This window comes from Ovis aries, chromosome 2 (assembly GCF_016772045.2).
Source record: "Ovis aries strain OAR_USU_Benz2616 breed Rambouillet chromosome 2, ARS-UI_Ramb_v3.0, whole genome shotgun sequence".
NCBI classification, from domain to species: Eukaryota; Metazoa; Chordata; class Mammalia; order Artiodactyla; family Bovidae; genus Ovis; species Ovis aries.
The window spans coordinates 246,784,220-246,805,568 of NC_056055.1; the positions used below are offsets into that span (position 1 = coordinate 246,784,220).

The following is a 21,349-nucleotide window of genomic DNA, read 5'->3' on the forward strand; positions in this document are numbered from 1 at the left end:
GTGGAATACACAAAGGGGAGACGGGTGTTGAGGAGAGACCAAAGTATGTAGGGTCACATTTTTCATGCAGACGGAAGAGAAGAGAGAATCTGAAGTCTGGACCTAGCCAGAGGCACTGAGAAGGGCACCCAAGCCACCCAGAGGGTTAGAGGAGGGAGTGGGAGAGAAGGCGACAAGAGAAAGACTTCAAGGAGTTCCTGGTTGCCAAATGACCACGCGTGAGGTAGGAGATACAGCAAGACAGTCTTTGATGACAAACTAAGGATCTTGAACATAAAGAAAGCTGAGCACTGAAGAATCGATGCTTTTGAACTGTGATGTTGGAGGAGACTCTTGAGAGTCCCTTGGACTGCAAGGAGATCCAACCAGCCCATGCTAAAGGCAATCAGTCCTGAATATTCACTGGAAGGACTGATGCTGAAGCTGAAAGTCCAATACTGTGGCCACCTGATGTGCAGAGCTGACTCATTTGAGAAGACCCTGATGCTGGGAAAGACTGAAGGCGGGAGGAGAAGGGGACGACAGAGGATGAGATGGTTGGATGGCATCACCGACTCAAGGGACATGAGTCTGACTAAGCTCCGGGAGTAGCATTTTAGCATTCACAAAAGTGTGGGAATGACGTGCCTGGATTCCGGGGCCTTCCATGAGCAAACAACTTTTTCTTTGCTGTTCAATTTGGTTCTCTCAGGGTGGCCAAGACGATGAGGTTTAGGAAACAGCACCCAGCTGACTTTCTATTACCGTGGTACTCTACACCTGATGAGAAGAGCTGGCGCACTGGAAGAGACCCTGATGAGAAGAGCTGGCGCACTGGAAGAGACCCTGATGAGAAGAGCTGGTGCACTGGATGAGACCCTGATGAGAAGAGCTGGCGCACTGGAAAAGACCCGGATGCTGGCAAAGCCTGACAGCAGGAGGAGAAGGGGCGGCAGAGGATGCGACGGTCGGACGGCATCGCCGGCTCGACGGACATGGGTTTGAGCAAGCTCCAGGAGACAGTGAAGGACAGGGAAGCCTGGCGTGCTGCAGTCCATGGGGTCACAAAGAGCTGGACACGACTCAGTGACTGAACAACACCCGTCTTTCTTAAAGACATCAGTAATCTACAAAGCTCCATAAATACACCTCTCCAAATCACTGGACTTGCATACATTAAGAAATAAAAATTTAAGTTTTCATATACTGAGTGAAGAAGAAAAGCCTTCCAAAAGATATGAGCTGAAATAAAATGAATTTCAAGTTGCAGCTGAACAAGGGGAAAAACGTTGGGGTTTCTCTCAGTGATCACAGCCAATCTCCTCTGGGAAAGCATATGATCAGTAGCATTTATTCTGATGTCAGGACAACATGAGATTAGAGCGGTAACGTACTATGTTTTCACTTCTAATTAGAGAGGGATATCGTGAGCTCACATACAGGCTTACGCGGAAATGGTTAAAACAAAAACTCCTACAACTCGTTACCTTCAATTTAGTCACCTGAAATGATGCCAAGAAACTAGCAGCTTTCTTAGGACTACCTTCCCAGTAAAAAGTGGACTATGCTGCTCAAATCATTTGCTTCAGTTGATCACTGAAAACCCACCTGTCAAACAGGAATTTGAGTACTTTATAGGCACAGGTTCTGACAATCAGAAACATTTGTTCTAACTCATAAACATCTGCCAAAGTAAAGTAGTTCTGCAAATCCATCAACGATTATGTCAGTGTTACAATAATTACAAATTATCCAAAGCAACCTAATACAGGTTTAGGTTGGATAAAGAAAATTGAAGTAAAAAGTGAGTAAAAAATGAGATGCATTTCGATTCCTCCCATACACACTGCTAACTATTAAGCAGCAAGGTTTAAAACTCTACCTGAAGATACACAGTTGAAGCAACTTGATGGTGGGCTCTGATTTTAGACAAGCACCTGGGCCACACTGTGAGCGCCCGCCCACCCTCACTCCCAGACACAGCTCACCCCCGTCATCCATTAAGACTTGACCATATTTTCCTATCTCACATTCTCCTCCATTTTTTCCTAATTTGTGCCTCCCCCTCTTTTAGAAGATGCAGCGCTCCGTGAACTGGTGAGCCACCCTTACTCAGGGCCATGCTAATCTTCCCTGCATCACAAGCATATGTGCTGCCAAAACAAGCACACTCTGTTTTTCCCTCATTTCTCATTTCTATCCCGCTATCTAAACAGCACTTCACTTTCTCAGGACTTCCCCGGCGGCCCGGTGGTTAAGAACCCTTCTGCTAACACAGGGGGTGCACATTCACTTGATAGCCGGGGAACAAAGACCCCACGTCGTGGACACGCACCCCCGAGTCCAGGAGCCGTGACTGCGGGGACCCTGGCACCCTGCAACCCCCGCTCCACGACAAGAGGAGCCCCGCGATGAGACCCGGGCGCTGCCACAGGGAAAACGCCCTCACAGCAACAAAGGTCCAGCACAGCCAAAAATAAATAAATAAAAATAAAAACACCAGACCAAATCAACTCCTAAAGTTCCTACCAGCTCTAATAATCGATAGTTCTATACGTCTATGGATTTATTGAAGTTATTCAAGTGGGGCCAACTAAAGAAAGCCAACAATGGGATATCACATCCAACAAGAGCAAAGCCCATTAACCTGTCAATCAAGGAGAAATGTCATTGATAGGCACGGTTGCATGGCATCACCGACGCAAAGGACATGAGTCTGAGTAGGCTCTGGGAGTTGGTGATGGACAGGGAAGCCTGGCGTGCAGTGGTCCATGGGGTCACAAAGAGTCGGACACGACTGAGTGACTGAACTGAATGTAATTTCAAAGTTAGTGAGAAGCTTAGAGAGATTTTCACTTTAACTACTCTATTAAACACAAAACTAGACTTAACATATTTATTTAAAGATTACTGAATATTCACTGGAAGGACTGATGCTGAAGCTGAAACTCCAACACTCTGGCCACCTGATGCGAAGAGCTGACTCATTTGAAAAGACATGGATGCTGGGAAAGACTAAAGGTGGGAGGAGAAGGGGACGACAGAGGTGAGATGGGTGGGTGACATCACCAACTCAATGGACATGAGTTTAAGCGAACTCTGGGAGACAGTGAAGGACTGGGAACCCTGGTGTGCTGTGGTTCATGGGGTCTCAAAGAGTCAGAGGCACGACTGAGCAACTGAACAACAAATTCATAATCCTCAACTACAGGAACCAACTCAGCCCAATAAATAATATTTTGAACAGAAACTGTTCTCACTGTTTATTCGCTTACATTATGACTCCCTGGAGGAGGGCATGGCAACCCACTCCAGTATTCTCACCTGCAGAATCCCAAGCACAGAAGCCTGGCAGGCTATGGTCCACAGGGTCACAAAGAGACGAGACTGAAGCAACGTCGTGTAACTACAACAAAGCTAATGATTCTCCCCACCAAGCACCAGTATTACTCCCAAGAGGTACTCTGGATTAAGTTTACTGTTTATCATTCCATTTATATAAGCGGGATCATTTATCACACAAGATGGTGTAACATTTATATTTCTCACTTTACGATTATCAGGACACCTTTCTGTGACAGTACATGTCTGTTTAAAACTTCTCATGAACTATAACATATATACAGAAAGCTGCGCAATTAAGTGTACCACTCAATGAATTTTCATAGACTAAACACACCCATGTTACCAGCAACCAGAGCAAGAAACAAAAGATACCCAACACCCCCCGAAGTCTGCCTGGGGCTCTCCTAGTCCAAACTTTCCATCTGAGGATAACCAGATTCTGACTTCTCCAAGTACAGGGTAGTTCTGCCTGGTTTTAAACGTACATAAACAGTCTCAGAGCATGTGCTCTGGCCCACCACTGGTTGTGAACACATACAGTCTGTTCATCGTCACTGCTGTATTCAATTACATGGCCACAATTTACTAGCCCATCCTGCTGGCGGGCGTTTGGGGAGCTTCCAGTGGGTGCCATTATGCCTAGTGGAGTGCTATGAACGTCTAGGAGAAGTCACTTGGTAAACACACGTACGCACGTCTGCTGGGCACACACCGAGGCATGGAGCTGCTGCCGTAAGATGCACAGAGTCAGCGTTAGGAGACACCGCCAGTTTTCCAGTGTTCACACTGATTCATACTCCCACAAGCTGAGTCAGAAGGTTCTGGTTGCTTATATCTGCACAAACATTGGGTATATTTCATCTTTTGATTTTGATTTCACTTTTTTTTTTTTTTGGTTATCACCCCCGTTTCCTTGTGACCCTCTGCAGTCCAGCCTTCTCTCTACTCTTTTCCACTTATCTACTTTGTCATTACAGACTGGTTTGTATCTTCTAGAATTTTATACAGAAACAGAATCACGCAATACATACTCTTTTGTGTGATTTCACTCAACATAATGATTTTGAAATGTATACATGTTGTTGGATACAAGCTTTTGTATGCATGTTCCTTTCCATCAGTGACTCGTCCAGTCTACGGATGGCTCACATTTGCTAATCCACTCACCTGTTGATGGAGATCTGGGTTCTTTCCACTCGGGGGTATGATGAATAAAGCTGCTACGAACATTCATATACAAGATTTTTTGTGAACTTGTTTCCCTTCTCCTGAGTAAATAAATACCCAGGAGTAGAATGAGTGGATGGTATGTCTAACTTTATAAGAAACTACCAGTTTTGCAACACGACTTTGCCATCACTCCTTCCCATCAACAGTACACAAGAGTTCCAGTTACTCCATATCTTAGTCAACCCTTAATGCTATCAGTCTTTTAAACTATTTCAATCGGTGTATAGTGGTATCTCATTTATGATTTTAATTTGCACATCCCCACACCATTAATGTTAACTTCTTTTCTTCTTTTTTTTGCCATTAGTATAACTTCTTTTGTGAAGAATCTTTTCAAACATTTTACCAATTTTCTTAAATGAATTATCTCCTTACTGCTACGATGAAATTTAAGAATTCTTTATTTATTCTGAAACAAGCAACTTTTTTGTTCTCTTAATGATGTCTTTCAAAGAGCAAGTTTAAAATTATCAGTCAGCATATAATTTTTTTCTTTTGTGATTTTGCTTACTGTGATCTAAGAAAATTTTTTTGAAGAAAATTTTCTGAATTCAAGGTCACAAAGATTTTTCTCCTATGCTCTCTTTTAGAATTATCTAGTTTTAGCTTTGTGATCTTCAAGTTAAATTTTATGTATGATCTCGATCATGAGGTATATTTTTTCCCTGTATATGGATGCAGAGTTACTCTAGCACAACCTGTTGAAAAGCTTTTACTTTCCCCATTAAACTGCCTTGGCATCTTTTGTCAAGAATGAGATTGACCGGGTGTCCCTGGTGGCTCAGTGGTGACGAATCCACTAGCCCACGAGGGTTCCACGTGCCGTGGAGCAACTCAGCCCACGAGGCACAGCCAGAGAAAGCCCCCGCGCAGCAGCCAAGACCCGGCACAGCCCCAAGTGCACGGACAATGAGCCGACTGCACACTCACGGGTCTCCTCCTAGACACCAGCTGACCTCACTGATTTACACGCGCATCCCTCTCTCCAACACCACACCGTCCAGTTTACTCAAGATTCACAGTAAGTCTTGATATTAGGTGATGTTAGTCTTCCAACTGTTTCTCTTTAAAAAATCGCTTCGGGAACGTCCGCTGCTATCCAGTGGTTAAGACTCCGCATGTTCTCTGCAGAGGGCACAGGTTCAATCCCTGATCTCCCATGCCACCTGGCACGGCCAAAAATAAAAAATCTCTTTGCTTTGCTTTGGGTTGTTTACATTTTCATATGGATTTTTTGAATGAATCTCTCAATTTCTACAAGTACCTTTGAGCATTATTTTTCTTGCTGGAACAAGAGATAAATAAACTTCCTCACTGAACTGCTAGGAGAGTAAAAACAGGATGGTATGATGGCATGCCAAGTCTGATGGCACATAACAGGTACTCAATTAATGTTAGCTTCCTCTCTTCTCCCCTCTCTTGGCCTTTAAATAAACAGGATCCAATCTAGTAATGTCCTAACATTTCACTAGTGGGTCAATGGCCACGGTGAAATTATCACCACACCAAACGACTTTTGTAAGTAAATATTTGTATTTTTACTTGGACTCGATACTGAAATGCACTTGCCAGAAAAAGCAATTCAGCATATTTACTAATAAACTGTTTCAGGCCACATTTTAGGAAAGCATAAAACCACAGCCAGAACAAAAATTCAAATCTGTTTTCGAGTTCCATATAGGGCCTAATTACATTACTCTACAATACTAACAAAAAATTCTCCTCTAGCAAGATCACAACGCTCCATTGTTCATAATCCTGCCGCAAATGGAAAAAGGATTCCTGCTTCCAAACACTGTTTAGAAATACATATAACAAACAAAATATGACTACTAATTCAACAATTAACATGTACTAATTTGAAACCCAAACCTATAAACAATCAAAAGCCTTTGAAGTATTTTAGTTTAGCCTAACTGATATCACTCCATGAAATGGAGAGGGATCAGCTTGCAAACACAGGCTACCAAAAGGCACTTTTTGGTGAGCCACCAATATTTTGTGGTAACCCACATTTATCAGATGAACTGATACTTAACGAAAAACAATAATTTGCTTTCTTTTTCCATGACTATCCAATCGCTTCTTTCAGTATATTTTTTCACATTAAAATGGTCTTAAACAATTAACTATACTTTTACTTGATTATCAGATGAACACACAAAACTGCTGAATAATTCTAAGGTAGTAGCTCAGCTGCTAAACCATTTACTGTCCTAAATACTTTCTTAGCAAGGAAGGAACAAGGCCAAAACCTTTCTTTTCATGAAGATGAACAATGACACAGCAGGAACTTCCATCTCTGTTGACGGAGCTGCATGTAACCAGAGGCAAATCTAAGGCATATCAGGAATAAATTAGCTGCAAAATGTTGCTCGGGCTCGCTCCCCTCCTGCCTCTCCTGTCAACCGCAGCCCCGCTCTCCACTCACACAGGTCTGCGCCAGCCCTGCCAACTCCGGCTCGGGAACCGCCACGCCGAGCTCTGTAAACGCTGCCGCTGCGCTGCCGCCATCGCCTGTCTCATTCCTCCTGCCCCCATCCTGGATCTGAGCTCCTCTAACCTCTCATCGCGTCGCTTCTGACAAGAATCTGCAATAGTATACTCTCCGGCCCTTCCCAATTCATTCTCCTCAAGCTACTGCAGGGCTCTTTCTGAAAGCAAACGTTCAACATTTTCTACAGAAACAGAAAACCCATCCTAAAATTCATATGGAATCGCAAGGGACCCTGAACAGCCAAAATAATCTTGAAAAAGAACAAACCAGGAGACATATTTTCTGATTTCAAAACTTACTACAAAGCTGTGTTGGGTTGTACTCAGACAACTCATTCATGCCCGACTCTTGAGACCCGGTGGACTGTAGCCCACCAGCCTCCTCTGTCCACGGGGACTCTCCAGGCAAGAATACTGGAGTGGGTTGCCATGCCCTCCTCCAGGGGATCTTCCAACCCAGGGATTGAATCCAGGTCTCCCGCATTGCAGGCAGATTCTTTACCATCTGAGCCATCAGGGAAGCCCAAGAATACTGGAGTGGGTAGCCTATTCCTTCTCCAGGGGAAATTCCTGACCCAGGATTTGACCTGAGGTCTCCTGCATTGCAGGCGGATTCTTTACCAGCTGAGCTACCTGGGAAGCCCTACTACAAAGCTACACTTATAAAAACAGCACAGTACTGGGAATTCCCTAGAAGTCCAGTGGGTAGGATTTAGCACTTTCCCTGATGGGCCTGGGTTCAACCTCTGGTGGAGGAACTAAGATCCCACAAGTCAAACAGCAGTCAAAACAAAACCACCAACCAACCCAGTGTAGTACTGGCATAAAGACAGAGAGATCAATGGACCAGAAAGCCTGGAAATAACCCCTGCACACAGGGTCAAGGCTTCCCAGGCGACCCAGGGGTAAAAGATGCAGGAGATTCAGGAGACATGGGTTCTATCCCTGGGTCAGGAAGACCCCCTGAGCAGGAAATGGCAACCCACTCCAGTATACCTGCCTGGAAAATTCCATGGGCTACAGATCACAACAAGAACATAAATGGTCAAATGATTTTTGACAAGGGTACCAAAACTATTCAGTGGGGAAAGGCTTGTCTTTTCAACAAACGGTCCTGGGAAAATTGGATAGCCACATGCAAAAAAATACATAGGACAAAAGTGTCACAACACTGGATGTGGCAATGATTTCTGAGATATGAAGTCATAGTAAAATATATATAAATACACTGGTCCGTGCCTCCAGTTTCTGGCAGAGAGCTCCTAATTGCTCAGAACTTCCTGGGCGATAGACATGTCTTTTGCTATAATGAGGCAACTCTTGGTGGGCTCCTACATAGCTTCAAGATGAGGGCTGACCACCAGAAAGTCCAGGCCACCCCTGGAATTTTCAGCCCCACCCCTCAGCCTCCAAGAAGGGGAGAAGGGTTGGAGACTGAGTTAATGATTAATCATGGTTTCATGATGAAGCGTCTGAAAAACCCAAAAAGTATGGGGTTCTAAAAGCTTCCAGGATGGTAAATACATCTAGGAGGGAGGTACACCCAACTCGACAGAAACAGAAACTCCTGTGCCTGGGACCCTTCGGGGCCTCGCCAAAGGCGTCTCTTCCGCTGGCTGTCCGTTCGCACCCTTTAGTACCCCCGGTAATGGCCTGGTCATCTAGTGGTGCTGGTTTAGCCACTAAGTCGTGTCCGACTCTTGTGACCCCATGGACTGTGGCCCACCAGGCTTCTCTGTTCACGGGATTCTCCAGGCAAGGACACTGGAGTGGGTTGCCATTTCCTTCTCCAGGGCATCTTCCTGACCCAGGAATCGAACCCAGGTCTCCTGCATTGCAGGCAGATTCTTTGCCACCTGAGCTATCAGGGAAGCCTAGTAAGTAAACTGTTTTCCCAAGTTCTGTGAGCCACTCTTAACAAGTTATTGACGACTAGGAGGGAAGCCCGGGAACCTCTGATTCACACCCAGTCAAAAGCCCTGGTAACAATCTGAACTTGTGACTGGCATCTGAAGTGAGACTCTCAGGGGACTTAAGCCTTGAACCCGGAGGCTCTGTGCTGTCTTGATAGTGTCAAAACTGAATTGTGTTATGGAACACCCAGCTAGTGTCAAGAGAATAGCCTGGTGTGGAATACCCATACATCCGACATTAGAACCGCCGTGAGTATGAGAGTAGAGGAGAAATAGAGGGGTTTTTTTGCTGCTCAGACACCAAAAGCAACCAAGAAAAACTGACAAACTGGACATCGTAAAAATTTTAAGATTTTGTATACCAAAAGATAAGAGCAGAGGCAAAAGGCATCCCACATACACAGGAGAAAATATTTGCAAATCACAGACCTGATAAGGGATTAATATAAGAATATAGAGAAATCCTAAATGCCAATAATAACAATTCAAAGATGGACAAAGAAAAAAAAAAAGATGGACAAAGGACTCAAACAGACATTTCTCCAAAGATACACAAGTAGCCAGTAACCATATGAAAAGATACACTCATCATCACGAATTATTAGAGAAATGCAAATCAAAGTTACAATAAGATACTACACTACACTGATTATGATGGCTACTATAAAAATTTTTTTTTAAGGAAAACAAGTATCGCTGAGGATGTGAAGAAACTGGGACTCATGTGCAGTGTTGCCAAGAATATAAAATGGTACAGTCACTCTGGAAAATAGCACGGCAGATCCTCAAACATGACAAAACAGAACTGCTACTGCCGTTCAGACACTGAGTTGCGCCCGGCACTCTGAGGCCTCACGGACGAGCACAGGCTTTTCTGTCTGCTATCTCGAGTCTGCTCAGATTCACGCTCGCCGAGTTGGTGAGGCTATCCAAGCATCTCCTCCTGTCCTGTCCCTTTCTCCTTCTGCCTTCCATCTTTCCCAGCATGACGAAACAGCTCTTCGCATCAGGTGGCCAAAGTACTGGAGCTTCAGCTTCAGCATCAGTCCTTCCAATGAATACACAGGCTTGATCTCCTTTATGAGTGACTGGCTGGATCTCCTTGCAGTCCAAGGGACTCTCATGAGTCTTCTCCAACACCACAGTTCAAAAGCATCAATTCTTCAGCACTCAGCCTTCTTTATGGTTCAACTCTCATATGCATACATGGCTACTGGAAAAACCATAGCTGTGACTAGACGGACCTTTGTACGCAAAGTGATGTCTCTGCTTTTTAATGTGCTGTCTAGGCTGGTCACTGCTTTCCTTCCAAGGAGCAAGCGTCTTTTAATTTCGTGGCGGCAGTCACCATCTGCAGTGTTCTGGAGCCCAGGAAAATAAAATCTACCACTGTTTCCATTTTTTCCCCCTATCTATTTGCCATGAAGTGATGGAACTGAATTCCATGATCTTAGTTTTCGGAATATTGAGCTTTAAGCCAGGTTTTTCACTCTTTTCTTTCACCCTCATTAAGAAGCTCTTTAGTTCCTCTTTCTGCCTTTAGAGTGGCATCATCTGCATATCTGAGGTTATTGATCTTTCTCCCGGAAATCTCGATTCCAGCTTGTGATTCATTCAGCTTGGCATTTCACATGATGTACGCTGTACAGAAGTTAAATAAGCAGGATCACAACACACAGCCTTGACATACTCCTTCCCCAATTTAGAATCAGACAGCTGTTCCATGTCTGGTTCTAACTGTTGCTTCTTGACCCACATACAGGTTTTTCAGGAGACAAGCAGGGTGGTTTGGTACTCCCATCTCTTTAAGAACTTTCCAGTTTGTTGTGATCCACACAGTCAAGGGCTTTAGCATAGTCAGCGAAGTAGATGCTTTTCTGGAACTTCCTCACTTTCTTCACACTCCAACAGATGTTGGTAATTTGATCTCTGGTTTCTCTGCCGCTTCAAAACCCAACTTGTACATGTGGAAGTTCTTGGTGCATGTACTGCTGAATCCTATCTTGGATGGGTTTTGAGCATAACCTTGCTAGCATGTGGAATGAGTACGACTGGACGCTGGTTTGAACATCCTTTGGCACTGCCCTTCTTTGGGACTGGAATGAAAACTGACCTTCTCCAGCCCTGTGGCCACTGCTGAGCTTTCCAAACTGGCTGGCATCCTGAGTGCAGCACTTTAGCATGAAGTGGTCAAAGTGTGAGCCGCTCAGCGTGTCCAGCTCTTTGCGATGCCACGAACTGTAGCCTGCCAGGCTCCTCTTTCCATGGAATTCTCCCGCAAGAATACTGAGAGGGTAGAAGACATTCCCTTCTCCAGGGGATTTTCCCAACCCAGGGATGGAACCTGGGTCTCCCACACTGCAGGCAGATTCTTTACCATTTGAGCCACCAGGGAAGCCCTTAACACAAAATAAGGTAAGGTAAGGTGAAGTCGCTCAGTCGTGTCCGACTCTTTGCGACCCCGTGGACTGTAACCTACTAGGCTTCTCCGTCCATGGGATTCTCCAGGCAAGAATACTGGAGTGGACTGCCATTTCCTTCTCCAGGGGATCTTTCCGACCCAAGGATCGAACCCGCGTCTCCCGCATTGGAGTCAAACGCTTTAACCTCTGAGCCACAATAAGCCAATCTTAAAAAGACAAAGACTGTAAGATTCTAGTTAGTGACACGAGGTAGTTAGGAGTCAAGATCACAGAGACAGAAAACAGAGTGGCGGTTGCCAGGGGCTGGGCTGAGAGGAGCCACTGGTGACTGGGCAGAGGGCCAGCGTCACACGATGAAGCATCGTGGAGGCGGACGACGGTATCAACTGCACAACACGGGGAATGCGCTTAATACCATCCTGACCTGCCTCCTGAGAAACCTGCATGCAGGTCAGGAAGCAGCAGTCAAAACTGGACATGGAACAACAGACTGGTTCCAAATCGGGAAAGGAGTACGTCAAGGCTGTATATTGTCACCCTGCTTATTTAACTTATATGCAGAGTACATCATGAGAAATGCTGGGCTGGAGGAAGCACAAGCTGGAATCAAGATTGCCGGGAGAAATATCAATAACCTCAGATATGCAGATGACACCACCCTTTTGGCAGAAAGTGAAGAGGAACTAAAAGCCTCTTGATGAAAGTGAAAGAGGAGACTGAAAAAGTTGGCTTAAAGCTCAACATTCAGAAAACTAAGATCATGGCATCTGGTCCCATCACTTCATGGGAAATAGATGGGGAAACACTGTCAGACTTTATTTTTTGGGCTCCAAAATCACTGCAGATGGTGATTGCAGCCATGAAATTAAAAGACACTTACTCCTTGGAAGGAAAGTTATGACCAACCTAGACAGCATATTCAAAAGCAGAGACATTACTTTGCCAACAAAGGTCCGTCTAGTCAAGGCTATGGTTTTTCTAGTGGTCATGTATGGATGTGAGAGTCGGACTGTGAAGAAAGCTGAGCAGCAAAGAATTGATGCTTTTGAACTGTGGTGTTGGAGAAGACTCTTGAGAGTCCCTTGGACTGCAAGAAGATCCAACCAGTCCATTCTGAAGGAGATCAGTCCTGGGTGTTCTTTGGAAGGAATGATGCTGAAGCTGAAACTCCAGTACTTGGGCCACCTCATGTGAAGAGTTGACTCACTGGAAAAGACTGATGCTGGGAGGGATTGGGGGCAGGAGGAGAAGGGACGACCGAGGATGAGATGGCTGGATGGCATCACCGACTCAATGGACAAGAGAACGGGTGGACTCCGGGCATTGGTGATAGACAGGGAAGCCTGGCGTGCTGCAATTCATGGGGTCACGACTGAGCGACTGAACTGAACTGACTGAATGGGACACTTAAAGATGCTTAAGATGGTAAACTTAAAGTTTTTCATTTAAATTAAAATTTAAAAAAATTTTTTTATTGAAGGATAGTTGATTTACAATGTTAGTTTCAGGTATACAGCAAAGTGATTCAGCTTTATACATACGTGTGTGTTCAGATTCTTTTCCATTATAGGCTATTACATGATACTGAATGTATTTCCCTGTGCCATACAGTACGATCTTGTCGTCTATACTGTATATAGTAATATGTATATATGTTAATCTCAAACTCCTAATTTACCTGTCCCATTAGATGGTAGATAGCATTATATGCATTTTTGTCACAATAAAAAAAATTAGGGGAAAACACCTCACAACATTATGAAGATTAAATGAGATAATGTTACAAGCTTATCACACTGTGTGGTACCCACCAAGTGCTCAACAAACGGCAGTCATTCTCATCATTCCCGGAAGGAGCCAAAGCCTCTCTCTCCTCTGGGACTTTTCCTGGACAGTTTCTGAGGCCTGAAATACAGACCTCCACCCATTCCGCCTACTGAACACCTACATATTCTGTAAGACTGAACTCCAGTGTCACCACCTGCTTTTCATATTCCTCAGGAAGGGGGGGACGTTCCACAATGCCTGGTATTAAACTGTTTGGGGACATACACATTAATAATTACTATTACGTATATATACTGAAATACCGATGGTCAGACTTCCATACCACCCGCAGTGTTCACACTCAGAGCAAATGTGTTCATTATTTCAAGTTATGATTGCTATCCTTCATTCAATGCCTGCAGCAAGTATTTATCAAGTACAGGTAATGTACCAACTGCTCTGCAAAGGTTCTCTCACTTTATCCTTACTGTAACAACTACCACTTTATAACTGAGGAAACTAAGGCACAGAGAGGTCCTCAATGGTACTTTTATTTCTAATGCAAAAAATCAAGCAAAAGAAAAGGAAAAGTATGTGAAGGCTATCACAGTCCATTAAAAGGAATACACTCTAGGGGCTGCCTATAAATGTCCACAGCGCGCATTTTTCCTTATGCTTAACACACCCGGCCTCCAAGGACAGCCTTTTTCAGGAAAGCTAGGGTGCTGGGAAACCTCTTTCACAGGCAAGATGCCTCCTTCCTCTCTCGGGTTCCCAGCCCATACTGGACTAGGTACTAGATCTTCCTTACTCTGGTCTCACAGTGGGGTGAAATGGTGGGGGAGGAGGAACCACAGCCAGCGCAACAGCTTTTCAAGGCAGGTTAAGGATTCCGCAGGGCCCCACATGGGCTTCCCTGGTGCCTCAGATGGTAAAGAATCTGCCCGTAATGCAGAAGACCCAGGTTCAATCCCTGGGTCAGGAAGATCCCCTGGAGGAGGAAACGGCAACCCACTCCAGTATTCTTGCCTGGGAAATACCGTGGACGGAGGAGTCTGGCCTCCAAATGCATCATGAAGTGCCGGAAGGAGACTTAACCCAGAGCTTCCCCAGCAAATCTGGGGCCCTGGCCCCTGTCGCACAGACATCAACGTGGTCACAAGGTCACAGTCTGCCAGGGCAGCCTTCTGCGCTCAAGAGTGAGCTGTAACAGGCCTGAGGGCAACGACAACGCTGCCATGACTTACACTTTCAGGGCTTAGAAATTCTCAACTTGCAAGGAAGGACCTCCATGCGTCTCATAACCCTGATTTTTCTCATTTCCTAGAATCTCACTTTCACTGGGAAAGAGAAAATAGACTCTCCTGTCCAGTCGAGAGTGACAGGCACAAGGTGAGGGCGTCCCAGAGCTACTGAGACTCTGATGTGAGCACTGTGCATGCCTGCCAGGCTCACCAGCAAAACGGGTGTCTTATTTACGAGGGCGCACACAAGACTAACCACTTAGAACGTACAAGAAAAACAAATGCCACAGCCCGTGAGCCAAGTGCGGAAGAAAACCAGAGCATTCAATAAATCTGATAAAACTTAAAAACAAACCCATAAAATTAGCAAAAACTGTTAATGATGCATTCACACAAAAACTAACGGAACATGCTATTCATAAAATGTAATATTCTTCACTCCCTTTTCATTTCCTGCAATAAGGCTTTGGCACTACCACTTAAACCAACACCACCCTCTCCTTGTTTAAATAAAAAAGTGCTCTCTGGTTTACGTTTCTACGTTGACTAGTCCCGAATATTCCTAACACTACCTCATTATTAAGATTACCAACACTAATTTACACGCCCAAATGAAATTTAAAAGTTGGTGAAAGTTCCAAGAGTACAAGCACATGTGATCAAAGTGTGAACTGGCAGAAATTCATATGAAATCAACTTTACTTGGACTTTTAAAATTTAAGAGCTAATTCATTCAGTTAATAAACATACTGGGTAGCAAGTATGGGCAGAGAATAGAGTCTACAAAATTGTCAGCAATGCATGTCATTGACTTAACAGTAATTATTGTACGCCTCCTGTATGCCAGGGGCTGGGGATCAACAGTGAACAAAACCGCCTCTGACTCTCGTGAAGCTTACATTCTAGGGTGGGGGGCAATCAAATAAAGAAACAGACTGCAAATTTCAGATGGTGATACGAGCTATTAAGAAAAATTAGTGATGCGATGGATGAACTAGACAATGCATATGGGTGGCAGTACCAGGAATGAGCATGGAGGCCAACGGGAAAGGTAAAAATGTGAGAGGGAGCAAGGGAAAGAAAGGAATGAGAAAGAAGACAGAAACAGATGTGCAATGAACAACGGCCTACTGCGCCTGTTACAGGGAGGTGTGTGTGTTGCTTCCGTGATTCAACAGGCTCAATATACCAGGTCAAACCGCATTAGAAATTTTCTACCCCACACACTCCTATTATACACAAATAAATAGGTATTTTACATCCAGAATATGGGAGAAATAAAATTGTTTTCCCTATGATAGGAGAGGGAAGGGGTATTTATAAAAAAAAAGTAGCTCTTACTATAGGACAATTTATATGAGAACATTACTCAAGGTTCAGAGTAAATCCTTGAAGAATAGTTTTGTTTTGTTTTGTTTTTTAAAAACCTGTGCCTAAACTACATCCTTACGAGAGCTCTTTAATTCAGCTGTACAATATCTAGGCTACACATGAGCAATGGAAACAGTCATTTGTCACTCTGCTGCTGCTAAGTCGCTTTAGTCATGTCCGACCCTGTGCGACCCCAGACACGGCAGCCCACCAGGCTCCCCCATCCCTGAGATTCTCCAGGCAAGAACACTGGAGTGGGTTGCCATTGCCTTCCCCAATGCATGAAAGTGAAAAACGAAAGGGAAGTCGCTCAGTCGTGTCCGACTCTTAGCGACCCCAAGGACTGCAGCCCACCAGACTCCTCCATCCCTGGGATTTTCCAGGCAAGAGTACTGGAGTGGGGTGTCACTGCCTTCTCCGATTTTTCACTCTACTCTGTGTAAAACAGCTAGTGGGAACCTGCGGCACAGCACAGGGCGCTCGCTGGGGACCCGGGGAGTGGGGCTGGGGGAGGGAGGGGCAGGAGGGCCGGGATACTAGCCCAGGTATAGCTGATTCGCTTCGCTGTAAAGCAGAAACCAATACAACATTGTAAAGCAATTATACTCCAATAAAAACAGATAAAAGCAACAACAGTTCATGGCAAAAAAAAGATTTTTTTTTAAAACAATAAAACATTCATTTTCCAGCAAACCAGTGGGAAAGGATTGAAAATACTTAGGTAGAAGGTGCCAAACGGAGCAGTGCTCTACCAAACCTCTATCTTATGGCAGGCTGCCATTCCCTGAGTCTCCATCTCCATTTTGAAGTACCAGAAAAGCGGGCTGCCAAAGAGGTTTCAAGAGTTCTACAATCTCGCTGCCTATAGGAATAAGAACTAAAACACTGACGACAGAAGAGCGTTCCTCCCCCCGTCTCAACCCTCTGGACGGAAGCCCCCCAGAATTACACTTCCGCTCTGCACTTCTCATGTGCCCTTACTCGCAGTCCATTCCTTAAGGGGCAGCGCCTCAAAATCTGAACTCAGCTTCTCTGTCAAAATTAAAAACCTCTTCGTGGGGCTTCCCTGGCGGCTCAGTAGTAAGGAGTCCGCCCGCCAGTGCAAGAGACGTGGGTTCGACCCCTGATCCGGGAAGACTCCACCTGCCGCGAAACAACTCAGCTCCCGCGCCACAACTATTGCGCCTGCGCTCTAGAGCTCGAGCCCACGTGCCGAAACTGACGCCCGCACGACCGCGAGCCCGGCTCCGCAGGAGGAACCGCTGCAGGAGGAGACCCGCACACGGCAGCTAGAGAGCAGCCCCTGCTCACCGCAACTGGGGAGAAGCCCACGCAGCAATAAAGACCCTGCGCAGCCAAAAATACGTAAGTAAAATCCTTTTTTAAAAAACCTCCTCTCAACCTCATTATCACTCTCAAACCATGTAAGCAGAAAAACCACCGAAATTACGAGCTCTTCTCTCCCTCCAGGCTCTCTCCTGCCACTTCACACGATCAGTTACCAAGACCCAGATGTAACTGAGTGGAGCGAGGCGCACACGCACCCCTCCTGCTTTACTTCCAATTTCTGATCAATGACATCAACCAAGTTCTAACCATGGAGTCATCCTTATTATAAGAAACGGAATGTGACAAAGTTAACCCAGTGGGAGAGAAGATAGAGAAAACAGCATTTATTAAGTTTCTGGTGTGTACCTGGCACTGTGCTGGCCTAGGAGGTGGGTATTACTATCTCCATTCCATAAATGGAAGGAACAGTTTGTGAAGTTTCTCGAATATACCCACTCTTTTCTGGTCTAACAGTTCAGACTTTTAACTTCATATTCGCAGCCTTCTCTACTCTGATTTGTTCTGTATAAAACACTGCCAGAACAATCATACCAAAATTCCATTCACATCACATCAGTTCCCTGTTAAGGGCAGTGAAATGCCTTCTGCTCCTCTACTTGCCCACTGGCTGGCCCACGGCTCAGTATGTATGTGTTAGCTAGCTCACCGCCGCCCACCAGCCTCAACTTACTGAGCCCTGGGAGCAGAAAGTAACAGATTTTTAAGACAGAGGTGGTGAATATGCACAATGCATGTGAAAAAGCCAAAGGCAACTCAAAAAGCTCCAAGAAAAAGTGGAATCTCCCTATGAGATTTCACAATTCTGACTCCACTCAAGCCAGCCTTCTCTAGGGAGGAGTGGGTGCTGCGATCGGAACCCCAGGGAGCTAACCCCAGCTCCTCACTTCTAGCCACCTAACCTCTCCGTCCCTGTTTCGTCCTCCATAAACGTTTAACCAGCCTTTGCGCAAGTTCTTCCACTCCCCCTAACTATCCAAGTTATTATCCAACGCTCTGCTAAAGGCCCATCTCTCCCAACCTACCACTGCACTTACCTGATTTATAGTAACAGCTCCACACAAAGAATTGGAATAACTCATTTTAATTTTCCTCTGGAATTACATATCACCACGCTTCATTTGGGCTTCCCTTGTGGCTCAGCTGGTAAAGGATCCGCCTGCAACGCGGGAGACCTGGGTTCGATCCCCGGGTTGGGAAGATCCCCTTGAGAAGGGAAAGGCTGCCCACTCCAGTACTCTGGCCTGGAGAATCCCATGAACTGTTTGGTGCACGGGGTCGCAAAGACTCGGACACAGCTGAGCGTCACTTCATGCTTCATTTAATCATTCCACCTGGTATGCCCCCACTCCCACAACGTCCCGCTCACGCATGGCACACACTACTCACCGCCCCGGGTGATCTTCAGTGTGTGTGTGCATGCCCAGTCGCTCAGTCGGGTCAACTCTGCGACCCCGGGGACTGTAGCCCTCCAGGCTCCTCTGTCCATGGGAGTCTCCAGGCAAGAACGCTGGAGTGGGCTGCCATTTCCTCCTCCAGGGGATCTTCCCCACCCAGTGATCAAACCCATGTCTCCTGCGTCTCCTACATCAGCAGGCAGATTCTTTACCACTGAGCCACCTGAGAAGCCTGATCATCAGTGGCATAATACTAACATCAACAATTATTACTATCACTATTTACTGACTACATAGTAAGTGCCAGGCATTGCGCAAATACCTTGTATACTTTTCTGTCCTTCAACATTCAGCATCTTTTTAGGTAAATCTGTCTTAATCCCCATTTCACAGTTAAGCCTCTACATAAACTCACTCATTTAATCCTCAAAACAACTCTGTAAGACAGTAATAATATTATGGCCAATTTACTCAATACAAATTAGGAAGCAGGCATAGAGAGGTTAAATAACTTGCCCCAAATCACACAGCTGGTAAGTGGTGAACTGAAAGCTGCGATAAATTCATTTACTGACTCATTCTCAACACTGTTTATTAAGCACTATTCTGGGGGCTGAAGCTAACACAGTGAATAAACCAGGAAACATTCCTGCTTACAGTTTTGCTTCTTTTCCAATATTTTCATTCAAGAGCACAATCCTAAATCCTCTTAAATACGCTTTAAGATTTTCATACAAAAATACCAAATTCAGGTAATAAAAGTATTGAAGAAAAGCATGGGACGTGAAGCCAAAATACCTGGGTTAAATTCCCAACTTTGCCATTGATTGGGCCCTGGGCTTTCCTCATAGCTCAGTTGGTAAAGATTCTGCCTGCAATGCAGAAGACCCGGGTTCGATCCCTGGGTCAGGAAAACCTCCTGGAGGAGGGCATGGCAACCCACTGCAGTGTTCTTGCCTGGGAAATCCCATGGACAGAGGAGCCTGGCGGGCTAAAGTCCATGGGGTCACAAAGAGTCGGACACAACTGAGCAACTAAACCACCACCAGGCCCTGACCACATTCCTTCACTGCACACTGAGCAGAGTCTGGCACTCAGCAAAAGTTCTCCTCTTCCCTCCCAGCACTGACTTCACAGTCCGGGTCGTCACGGAGCACATGTTAAAAGGCTACATCAGGTGACAAGACGGGCTCAAAAGGGACCACTCGGCCTCTTAACTTTCCAAGTCAATTCTCCTTCCAGATGACCAGCACTAATGTCTCTGCTTTCAGGCCTCAAACTACTATGAGGCTGATAAATCAGGTTCCAAGTCTCAGCCAGTCCATCCTAAAGGAAACTGGTCCTCAATATTCACTGGAAGGACTGATGCTGAAGCTGAAACTCCCAATACTCTGGACACCTGATGCCAAGAGCTGACTCCTTAGAAAAGACCATGATGCTGGGAAAGATTGAAGGCAGGAGAAGGGGACGACAGAGAATGAGATGGTTGGATGGCATCGATGGACCTGAGTCTGAGTAAACTCCGGGAGCTGGCAATGGACAGGGAGGCCTGGCGTGCTGCAGTCCACCGGGTCGCAAAGAGTCGGACACGACTGAGCGACTGAACTCTCCCCTCCGAGCACTGACTTTAGTCTGTGTCGTCACGGAGCGCATGTGAAAAGCTACACGAGTGACACGACGGGCTCAAGAGGGACCAATCGGCTTCTTAACTTTCCGAGTAGATTCTCCGTCCAGATGAACAGCACTCATGTCCCCGCTTTCAGGCCTCAAACTACTCCGAGGCTGATAAGTCAGGTTCCAAGCTGGGAATGGCAGCGACCCACGTGAGGCCTGGCAGAATCTACAAAAGGTTGCAGATGACCTTCTCGGCAGGCACTTTTAATTCAGCAGGGGAAGAACGTGGCCTCAGAGAGCCGTGACCCCAGGGAGAACCCCCAGCCCCTGGCCCCTGAGCCCTTGCACACGCCGCTTCCCCGCAACTCTCCGGCCGCCTGCCGACGCGACCCCCACTTCTTCGGGGCTGCTGCAGCTGCACCCCTCCCACTTCGGGCAGCGTCCCCAGGCTCCCGTGGCCCGTGTTCCCCAGCCCGCTCAAGTGACCTGGGCCCCGGGGGCCCCGAGCCCCGGCCTGAGTGGCTGGAACAGGCCGCACGGCCTGACCTCTCACCCCGCGAGTGGACCTCTCGCGGGGCTTCTCCTCCACCCTCCCAGTCAGCGGGCCCTAGAGCCGACGACTCGGCTCCGGGCGGCGCCGGCCGGACACGACGAGGAGCCCCTCACCTATCTTCACGACGGCGTCCGCCAAGCACCGGTCCCACTTCCGGCCGAGCTCTGACTCCGACATGTTCCCCCGCCAGCAGCAGCCGCTCCAGCTTTCCGGACCGTCGGGCCCCGCGCTCAGAGCCCCTCCCCCACCGCCCCCAGGCAAGTCTCGCGATAGCCGGCCGCCGGTCCCAAGCCCGGAAGGCTGACGGCGCCGGCGCACCAGATATCGCGAGATGATCTGACTACTTCCGTTCTTTCCGGGGTTTTTGGGTTTTTTTTTTTTTGGCAATTGGTCGTCAAGGTGACGGGTGGCAGAGGCCTGAGGTGACCCTGACCTTGGAGCTGCGCCTACCTAAGGGTTGCGAGGCAGACAGGTTTCCTAGGCGGCATCCAGAGCCCTGTCTGGGAAGGTTCCTTTCACTACACCAGCTCCCGACTCCGGCCTTGGAAATTCCCCAGGGCGAGTGAGGGCACCGCGCTACGGTCTCTTCCTTCGTCGCCTCACCTTGGCTTTTTTCTCCTCCCACGTTCCCTCATTTATTGCCGTGGAGCTCCCGCCGTCACCTCTTACC

General features: G+C 46.5%; 1 protein-coding gene across 1 annotated transcript in view; it reads right to left on the reverse strand.

Annotated features, from left to right (window-relative positions):
- The window catches only part of MICOS10 (mitochondrial contact site and cristae organizing system subunit 10), a 34,305-nt gene extending 13,417 nt beyond the window's left edge, over window positions 1-20,888 (reverse strand). The window contains exon 1 of the mRNA XM_027965600.3: window positions 20,793-20,888. Coding sequence (XP_027821401.1) covers window positions 20,793-20,856 — 64 coding nt within the window. The 5' untranslated portion in view covers window positions 20,857-20,888. The remainder of the gene's footprint in view (window positions 1-20,792) is intronic.
- Between the last annotated feature and the right edge of the window lie 461 nt (window positions 20,889-21,349).